The sequence below is a fragment of the Equus asinus genome, chromosome 24 (genome assembly GCF_041296235.1).
Source record: "Equus asinus isolate D_3611 breed Donkey chromosome 24, EquAss-T2T_v2, whole genome shotgun sequence".
Classification (NCBI taxonomy): Eukaryota; Metazoa; Chordata; class Mammalia; order Perissodactyla; family Equidae; genus Equus; species Equus asinus.
The window spans coordinates 52,879,844-52,890,845 of NC_091813.1; the positions used below are offsets into that span (position 1 = coordinate 52,879,844).

At 37.9% G+C, this 11,002-nt stretch overlaps 1 protein-coding gene across 3 annotated transcripts in view; it reads right to left on the reverse strand.

Moving 5' to 3' along the window:
* MCM9 (minichromosome maintenance 9 homologous recombination repair factor) overlaps positions 1 to 11,002 on the reverse strand; it is an 85,328-nt gene that overhangs the window by 27,760 nt on the left and 46,566 nt on the right. For all 3 annotated transcript variants that reach the window (XR_011497900.1, XM_044757108.2, XM_070496796.1), the window contains one exon: positions 1,293 to 1,467. Coding sequence is in view for 2 of the 3 variants with exons in the window: in XM_044757108.2 (XP_044613043.1) it covers positions 1,293 to 1,467 (175 nt within the window). In the remaining variant the exon portion in view is untranslated. The remainder of the gene's footprint in view (positions 1 to 1,292; positions 1,468 to 11,002) is intronic.

Genomic DNA, 11,002 nt, shown 5'->3' on the forward strand with positions numbered 1-11,002 from the left:
CTTTTGTCTATCTTTCTCAACAAAACAGTGAACACCTAAGGATGGTGTTGTATTCATCTCTGTACTTCTCAGTGTCTAGCACAGTGCCTGCCATATAGCAGCTCGGAATGAACACATATCGAATGAATACACACTGAATGAAACGAATAGATTGCACAATGGTTCTGCCTAGCATTTTCTTAGTATGTTTTTCCTCTGGGCTATATCTTGCTCTTACCTCCCTCTGCCTTCCTTTTTGGTGAGTGTATATCAATAGATCTCATGTAATCTATATGCACCCAGTGTCTGCCTGGCTCCTAAGTACCCGCTACTGTTTGAAGACTCTGCTAGCAGCCCTACCTACCTGATCAGCTGGCCTTGCACCTGTACAGAATCAGGGCTGAGACAGTTCGGCTCTGTCCGTTGTTTGGATGACCTGGCTGGCCTGGCGGTCAGCCTTTGCAGCCAGATAATTTCCCATATCCATCTCAGGGCCTGGGGTGAATGATTTCTATCTGAACCTGCCTATTTTTCCTCTTTATTGATCATGCGTACAGGGACTCATATACCTCAATCCCTGAGCCTCTTTGAGTCACAAAAGTACTTCATCTTATGCTATTATATGTTTTTTAAGTTTTCACATGCTGTGATCACCCTTCCATTATGATATATAAGGAGAATGCCAACAAAAGCAGAAATTATGTTTTTCCGTTTTGAATCTTTAAAAATTCCTAAGATAGTATTATGCCTAGAGTAGACACACAATTACTGATCGAGACAATGAGCTGAACCCTGTATTGAAAGCCCTTCATAAGTCCCTTCCATGAATTAAGTCAACTGACTTCTATACATTAATTTTCCTAACCACTCATTTCTATTTTCTCACATACCTCCATGGGAAAACTAATGTATGTCTTGAAGGGTGAAAATTTAATACCTAAGAGGACCAAACATACTTAGCAGTTCAATAAGGTTTACATTTTTCCATAATCATATACTAATCTTACTAGTCCCACATATTTTATTTTTTATTTTTTTAATTTTTTAATTAATTTATTTTTTTAAAGATTTTTTTTTCCTTTTTCTCCCCAAAGCCCTCCAGTACATAGTTGTATATTCTTCGTTGTGGGTCCTTCTAGTTGTGGCATTTGGGATGCTGCCTCAGCGTGGTCTGATGAGCAGTGCCATGTCTGCGCCCAGGATTCGAACCAACGAGAAACACTGGGCTGCCTGCAGCAGAGCGCGTGAACTTAACCATTCAGCCACGGGGCCAGCCCCGAGTCCCATATATTTTAAAGAAGAGAAACTCTTACCCAGCCTTAGCAACACTTATGGTTTGTTGCTCCATTGCTTCATGGATACTGGTTCTGTCATGCTCTTTGAGGCTATTAAACTCATCAATACAGCAAAGGCCTGCATCTGCGAGGACTAATGCCCCAGCCTCCAAATTCCACTCTCCAGAGTCTTTTACAGCAGTCACCGTCAGACCTAAGGAAACAAGTGAGTTACGTCAGCGTTTATTTTCAAAAGCATGTCTTATACCTATGAAGGGAAATAAACACCTCTATTTTAAAGGGAAGGACATAGAGTAAGGGTTTTATTTCTAGTCTACAAAGAACGGATAGCATCAGGACAACTACTTCAGGTATCCAGTCACTGGAAGGTCAGGAGATCCTCTGTTCCAAAAATCGAGTATGTGTTACAGAGTATTTTGTGGCAATCAGAATTTCCCAAATTTTCTGTCTCTCCTTGGTAGGTTACCTTCACTGAGTGGTCTACACTTTTAGAAGAAGCAAACAGATCTTCAGAGATCTTATGAGAAGTGCTTCTGTACTATATGCTATTTACAGAGAAGGGGCCAAAGACAGAGAAAAGTGATACTATAATCCAGTGATGAAAATGAAAATTTTGCTCCCCATCACAATGTGAGGGAGAGGATTTCCTTCATATTTCTTATCTGGTTTTGATTCATCCTTTATACCAGTCAATAGCGCAGTGTGGTCAAAAGCAAAGGCTCTAGAGTCACCTAGACTTGGATTTGAATCCTGGATCTGTCATTCTGGCAGCCATATTGTAGGCAAGTTTCCTAATATACCCAGGTCTCAGTTTAATCACCTATAAAAGGGGATAACAATGGAAAATATTTCATAGATTCTTGGATATTCAAATAGAATATAAATAAAGCTCTTTAAAAGGTATATGACACATAATGATTATTTATATTGTTGATAAAAATTGATAAACCTCTGGCTAGACTGATCAAGGGGAAAAAAAAGAGGAGACACAAGTTACAAATATCAGAAATGAAAAAGGGGACATCACTACAGACCCTATAGACATTGAACTAATAATACAGAAATACAATGAACAACTCTATGTCCTAAGTTTGATAACTTAGACAAAATGGTCAAATTCTTTGAAATATGTAAACTGCCAAAGTTTATCTAAATAGGCATAGATAACCTGCACAATCCTATATCTACTTTGAAAATTGACTCTATAGTTAAAAACCTTTCAATACAGAAATTTACAGGTTGGGATGACTTCATGGTGAATTCTACCAAACATTTATTGAACAAATAATACAATTCTACACAAAATTTTCAAAAATATAGGAAAACAAGGAACACTTCCCAACTCATTTAATGAAGCCAGCATTATGATACTAAAAAGCAGATAAAGATATATTAAAAGAAAACTACAGATCATAAACACAGTTGCAAAAAATAAAAGCAAATCAAACAATACATAAAATGATAACAACATAACTAAGTGGGGTTTAATTTGAAATACAAGGCTAATTGAACATTCAAAACTTAATCAACACAATTCACTATATCAACAAACGAAGGAAGAAAAAGCAAATGACCAACTCAATAGATACAGAAAAAACATTTGACAAAACTCAACAATCATTCATGATAAAAACAACTCTCAGAAAACTAGTAATAGAAGGAACTTCTTCAATCTGATAAAGGATATTTATAAAAATCCTACAGCAAATATACTTAATGACAAAAGACTGAATGTTTACCCCCATTGCCACCCTCACCCCCAAGATCGGAATAAGGCAAGGAGAGCTGCTCTCATTACTCTTATTCAAAATCATCCTGGAGATTCTAGCTAGTGGAATAAGGCAAAAAAAAAAGAACAACATACAGATTGAAAAGGAAAAACCAAAATTCTTTATATTTTCAGACAATATGATTATGTAGGAAATTCCAAATAATTTACAAAAAAAGTTACCAGACACAACTAATTAGCGAGTGTAGCAATACTGCAGGATACAAGTCAATATGCAAAAATCAATCATATTTCTATATATTAGAAAAAACAACTACAAATTGCAATTTAAAAACAATACATTTATAATAGCACCCCAAAATATGAAATACTTGCATATAAAGATTAAAGATGTGAAAGATCTGTATGCAAAAACTACAAAACATTGATGAAGGAAATCAAAGATGACCTAATCAAATTGAGAGATATTCTATGTTCATGGAATGAACTGAAAAACTCAATATTTTTAAGATGTTTCCCCAAACTACTCTATAATTCTCCCAAAACTGTTCTACAGATCCAACGCAATTCCAAACAGAATCCTAGCAGGATTTGTCTTTTTATAGAAATTGACAGGGTGATTCTAACATTTATATGCAGAAGAGGGCCGGCCCAGTGGCACAGTGCTTAAGTTTGCAAGTTCCACTTTGGCAGCCTTGGGTTCGTGGGTTCAGACCCTGGGCACAGACCTACACACTGCTTATCAAGCCACGCTGTGGCAGCATTCCACATACAAAATAGAGGAAAATTGGGACAGATTTTAGCTTAGGGACAATCTTCCTCACAAAAAAATAATAATAATCTATGTGCAGAAGCAAAGAAAATAGAAGAGTCAAACCAAAAAACAAAGTAGGAGGTCTCACATGACCCGATTTCCAGATTTACAACAATGCCACAGTAATCAATTCAGTGTGGTATGGGAGAAAGGACATAGACAGAACAATGGAATACAACAGAGTCCAAAAACAGGCTCACACATATATGGTCAAGTAAATTTTGATAAAAATGCAAAAGCAATTCAATGGAGAAAGGATAATCTATTCCATAAATGGTGCTGGAATAACTGGATATCCTTATATCCAGAAAAAAAATCAATCTTGATTCATATCTCGCATCTGATACAAAAATTGACTCATAATGAATTAAAGACCTAAATGAAAAATGTAAAACCTATAGAAGAAAAAACATAGGAGAAAAAGCTATGTAAGTTCTTCTGGTTTCTGGTCCAGCATTTAAGGAGCTTGGAAGTTGCTGCTCTATCCTAACAACAAGTAAAAACCTGAACAAACTGAAAAATCAACAATACTTCTAAGATCTATCAGAGAAATGAGGTCACAGAACAAACCACTGCCCTCAACATTCAAAAGACAGAAAAGGCAGAGAAGCACAACTTACCAGAGCAGAAACCTTCATGGGAACCAGTACTGGGATAGGAAAACCTGAACTGTAATTGACAAACTGCTGGAGACTCTGAAACTCTGAAAATTAAAAACTCCACAGGAACCCAGCCACAGGAGGGTCCCCACACTTTTGTGAGTTTTACTTCCAGGAGCTCTACTAGGTTCTCACATTGAATATAAACAATTTTTCTCTGACAATGTAAGAAGAGAGATGGAAAGTTTAAGGAAGAATTAAAAAGAAATTCTAGAGACCAAAAACACTGAGAAAGAAATGAATGCCTTTTATGGGCTTATTAGTAGACTGGACATGGCTGAGGAAAGAATGTCTGAGAGCAAGAACAGTCAATAGAAACTTCCAAAACTGAAAAGCAAAGGAAAAACAGGATGGAAAATAACAGAATAGAATATGTATCCAAGAACTATGGAAGAACCAGAAAAGGTGTAACTACATGTAATGTATGTAATGAGAATACCAGAAGAAGAAAGAGAGAAGGAACAGAGCAATATTTGAAACAATAATGACTGGGCAATTTCCTAAATTAATGTGAGACAACAAACCACAGATCCAGAAAACTCAGAGAACACAGAGCAGGAAAAATGCTAAAAAAACTACACCTAGACATATCATATTTAAACTTCAGAAAATCAAAGATAAAGAAAAAATCTTGAAAGAAGCCAGAGGAATAAAATACCCTACCTATAGGGGAGCAAAGATAAGAATCATATCCAACTTGCCCCAGAATATTTAAATGCAATCTTAAAAATACGTTAATGCAGGGCCGGCCCAGGGGCCGAGTGGTCAAGTTCATGTGCTCTGCTTCGGTGGCCCAGGTTTTTGCCAGTTTGGATCCTGGGTGCGGACATGGCACCACTCATCAGGCCATGCTGGGGCGGCGTCTGGCGTGCCACAACTAGAAGGACCTACACCTAAAAATACACAACTCTGTACAAGGGGGCTTTGGGAAGAAAAACAAAAAATAAAAAAATCTTTAAAAAAATACGTTAATGCAAGAATAGCATTCACAAGTGAAGATATAATCATTCTAGGTTCTGCACTGGTTAGATAACTTACAGAGCAGGAGTCAGCAAACTGTAATCTGTGGGCAAAATCTGGCCTGGCCACCTGTTTTATAAAAATAGTTTTTTTGGAACACAGTCATGCTCATCATTTACATATTGTCTACGGCTGTTTTCACACTACAATGGTAGAGTTAAGTAGTTGTGACAGACACTGAATGGCCCTCAGTGACTGAAATATTTATATCTGGCCCTTTACAGAAAAAGGCTGCTGACTCCTGATCTACAGTATTAATGTCTACTACAAGATATCAAATTTTAAAAGAAATACTAATTTAAAAAAAGAGTAAACAGGTAATGAAGAACATGGACATAATGCCATTTAAAGGAGAGTTTATAGAATGGGGTATGATTAGCCTGAAGGAAAGATTTGGAGAAGAGAAAGTAATTTTTATGTATTTAGGGAACTATCCTATGGAAGAGGAATCAGACCAATTTGGGGCAGCTCCAAAAGAAATAACTGAGACCAACATGTAAAATTTTACAAGGAACTGATGAATACCTTGAGGTGCTTAAAAAGCAATGGGCTACCTTACAAAGTAGTGAACTTTTCATCAAAGTAACTAGTTGAGCAAAAGTGGAATGTCTATTTGAAGAGAGAGTGTAAAAAACATTCATGCCATGAACAGGTTGCTGGACAAAAGAGAAATTCGAAAACACTGAGATGAAAGAAGAGGCACATACAACATACCACAACTTACAGGAGGCAGCTAAAGCAGTGCTTAGAGAGGAACATAGCAATAAATGCCTACATCAAAAAAGAAGAAATATCTCAAATCAGTAATCTATGCTTCCACCTTAAAACACTGGGAAAAAAGGGAGAGCAAATTAAACTCAGCTCAAGCAGAAGGAAGGAAGGAAATAAACATTAGAGCAGAAATTATTGAAATAGAGAATATAAAAACAATAGAGAAAACAAATGAAATCAAACATGGACAAACTTTTAGCTAGACTGACCAAGCCAAAGAGAGAGAAGAATCAAATTACTAGAATCAGGAATCAAAGATGAGGCATTATTATTGACTTTACAGAAATTAACAGGATTATAAGAGAACACAAAGAATAACTGTATGTCAACTAATCACATAACTTAGATGAAACTGATAAATTTCTAAAGACAATATCAAAACTGAATCAAGAAGAAGAAAACCTGAACAGACCTATAAGAAGTAAAGCGATTGAATTAGTAATTTAAAAACTAGCCACAAAGAAAAACACACACACACATAGCTTCACTGGTGAATTCTACCAAACATTAAAGAATTAAATACCAATTCTTCAAAACTCTTCGTTAGAGGTAGAAGAGGAGGGAACACTTTCTAACTCATTCTATGACAAGAGTATTACCCACATTCTAAAAATCAGACAAAGACATCACAAGAATACTAAAGACTAGTATGTCTTATGACTACAGATACAAAAATCTTCAATATATTAATAAACCAAACCCTGGTAGTTCTTCATAAGGAGTTACCATACGACCCAGCAACTCCACTCTTAAGCATATACCCAGAGAAATGAAAATATATGTCCCCCACAAAAAGTTGTACACAAATGTTCACAGCAGCATAGCTGTTATTAAAAAAAAATCACTGTGTAATCATATCGGGGGTACTCGGAGATGGATTCTTTGTATGCTGGATTCAAGGCCTTAGCAGGCACAAATTGTACCAACCTAAAATCTAACAATGAATTACCTATTAGTGCATTTGTGAAACTTTTCCCCTTCCACTCCTTTCTAGTTTTTGACCTTTTCTAAATGACCCTGCATATAAGGCGTCCAATCTCATGAAGCTTACTTGCCTAGCTTCTGTCAAGCGTGACTCCATCTAATGTCTTTATCTCTATAGTAACCAACTAAAAAAGGTTGCTACGCTTAGCAGTGGTTTTGTGCAAGCAGTGGTCTAGGCTAGAGATGTTTTAAAGATTTGAGTTCTCTCTCTACCTATCACCACGTTTCTCCTGGTATCAGGAAAAGGAGAGAGCCTCTAATGAATGGGAGCAGTGGAGGGTCAGAGAGAAAAAGACGGAATGAAAACATGAAGGAGGGGCCGGCCCCACAGCCCAGTGGTTAAGTTTGTGCACTCTGCTTTGGCAGCCCAGGGTTTAGATCCTGGGTGCGGACCTAGCACCGCTCATCAAGCCATGCTGAGGCGGCGTCCCACACAGCAGAACTAGAAGGACCTACAACTGGAATATACAACTATGTACTGGCGGGCTTTGGGGAGAAGAACAACAACAACAAAACCCCCCAAAAAACCACGAAGGGAGATGGACTACAAGTGGAGACCGAGTTCAAGAGGAAAGGAGTTTAGAAGGAGCTTCATTTACAATAGGACTAAGAACACATGGTACAAAACTAGATACAAGAAACAGAAAATAATTATTAAGCATTTCCATTCATATTCTTCTGGTGAGAAACAACATAATGACATTAATGTCAACAAATTGTCAACAACAAATGTAATTATGGTGCTTCAGAAAGCTGACTGATATCAGTGATAGCTCTCCAGAGGGTGTTTCACAGGATAGTCCAGCCACGGATAAGAGATCAGACACAGCTTGTATCTTCAACAAACGTGTAACCTAATGGTGGGCAGCAACAAACAAAACAGTGAAACTGTTATTAATGAGGTAGAGCATAGAATGGAGGAGGAAGACACATTTCATGTAACAAATATGGTAACCTTATAAAAAGTAGAAGGATGCATGCCATGATGTGTAGTGCCTTCCTCCCCCACCTCCCAGTCATCTCTTCTGCAACAAGAAACTTGACATCTGTAGTGCCTCGATGGGGCTTTGCCTTGGCTGGGGCCTCCTCTAACTCCCAGTATAAACCTGGGCCAACCTCATCCATGGGGCTTTGTTCCTCAAGAGCTCATTATCAAGGCATTACTGCAGTGTCTGTCAGCCTACGGGTTCTTCCAAGAAATGATACCTATTGCTTTTCTACACACCAAGTCCACTATAACTATTATCTGACATAGTGAAGAGAAAGTAGAGAAGCACTAAGTCAGCAAATAAAGGAGTGGGTTTCTGAGCACCAGGGTCCTCATTTGTCATAAGGGGAAGATAAAACCTCTCACCTCTCACCATGTTGCAAAACTCAAAAATAGGTTATGTAAAAGTTCTTTACCAATAGTAAAGAAAACATCATAGGATGTATATATATATATACACACACACACACACACACACACCATATATATATGCATATATAAATATACACACACACACACACACAGAGTCTTTATTGTGGTACCATATTTTGCCTCCCACACAACTTTAATCATAACTAGTTAAAGCTGCATCTAACACTTTCTATTCTGTATCATACTAACTTGATTACAGAGTTTTCTTTCCTACTAGACCATAAGGTTGCTGAGGATAATATCTATGTATGTTTGTCTTGGAATATTCCACAGAGCCTAGCACAATAATTTCACATAATAAATGCTTTTTCTCTACATATAATGAGTTATTACTAAAATCATTACTATAGGATTATTCCTTTTAGAAATGTCTGTAAACTCCAGCATATCTCTACATTCTATATTGATACAGAAAATCTTACTCAAAACTATCATTAAATTTCGACATCCTATAACTAATAATAGGGAGCCCTTTAACAAAAGATCATATTACAACAAGCCTTAAGTGAGAATTTTTTTAAAGATGATGAAAATAATGCAAATGATTCTTCAAAAAGAATTCAACACAGTGATAATGTACCTACAGCAGGTGGAATCCAGGATTGAACAGAGGCAAGAGGTTGACACTGCCATTCCTATGAAAACTTCTGCAGCAGGCAGGGCCTGGGACTCGATTTAATTCTTAGTTCTAACACATTTTAATTCAGTGTATTTTAATTTAGTCCAATTTAACTCTAGTACACTTTAATTCACTCTTTCATCATGTTTTGTGTGTGACCTCAAATTAACTTCAACTGCAAGATTCTTAGAAGTCCTCTGTAGAGGAGCTTTGGATCACAGAAGCAAGCTGCGTCTCGTCTCTTCAGAGACTAAGATGTGCGCCCAACAGTGGGTACTTCCTCTGAAGAACAGCTACAGGACACTGGCAGAGCTCCATAACCACCTCATTTCACACCACAGAAAGCACTCAATAAATGACCGATAATGGATTAAATAAACTTAGATTACCAAATAAGCTTAATTCTGAGGGAAAACAATTACAGCTGTATTAGTTTGCTAGGGCTGCCGTAACAAAACACCAGACTAGGGGGCTTAAACAACAGAAACATCTTTTCTCTCGGTTTGTGGGGGCTAGAAGTACAAGATCAAGGTGTCAGCAGGGTGGGTTTCTTTTGAGGTTTCGCTCCTTGGCTTGCAAATGGCTGCCTTCTTGCTGTGTCCTCACATGGTCTTTCCTCTGTGCATGTGTGCCCTTGGTGTCTCTTCGTATGTCCAAATTTCCTCCTCATGTTAGGATACCAGCTAGATTATGTTAGGGCCCACCCTAAGGGGCTCATTTCAATTTAACCACTTCTTTAATGGCCCTGTCACCCAATACAGTCACATTCTGAGGTACTGAGGGTTAGTGCTCCCACATATGCATGGGGGGCGGCTACAATTCAGCCCATTAACAATAGCTAACTAGGTTCATGTATCTTTGTCCCAGGCACTAATTTAGGCTTTGCTCATCTTAGAGCCAAACAACCTCTTTCAGCTGTCCTTCTCCTCAGTAATCTGAACAGAGAGAAGCCTTTTGGGACCACTCTCCATGTAGCCCTCTAAGCATCATGTGGGCCCCCCTGGGCACTCAATACATGAAGACAGTCATGGTGACCTATCTGTTGCAATATGGTTAGCTGTTTGAGTCACCAAAAAGTTGTTCAACAACAGACCCTACAGACTGCCTCTGAAACCAGAACGATGCTTTTACAATTTTCTCCCCCTATAGCCTGCTGGTTAATTCAGAAACATGCCAGGGCACATCTTGGAACCCCTTTGGTCTTTCCTGTAAAGTAGTGTCAGTGGTGAGGAAACTACTGGAGAGAGCGCTCAAAGGCTCTTCAATATTCTCAAGGAGCAGTAACTAAAGAGCTAGGAGAGGCAATATGAGAGGCCTGGAGCCAATTCTTGTAGTTTCCAGCGAAATATTAGGGAGGGTTTTTCTCCTCTTAAATACTGTTGTATATGACAGTTAAACAAAAGATGTCAAAGAAAATAAGCCAAACTGGTGGTATCTAGGTAGATCTTCTCTGTTCTTGATGCCTCATATTTACCAGAAGTGAGTTTTAGGTAAGACGCACCTTATTACGACACACCTATGGTCAGAATGCAAAGCGCACTTCATTTTACCAAGCTTATACTGCCATTTTTATAAAGCAAGTGAATTAGCATCTCCTCTTAAGAGTGCCTGCAATAATCAGACAACTGCATAAATCATTCTCAAGGGAGTCATGTTTTAATCTTTAAATGGTCATTTATCTTATATATTCAGTGTGTCTTACAGCATACAGC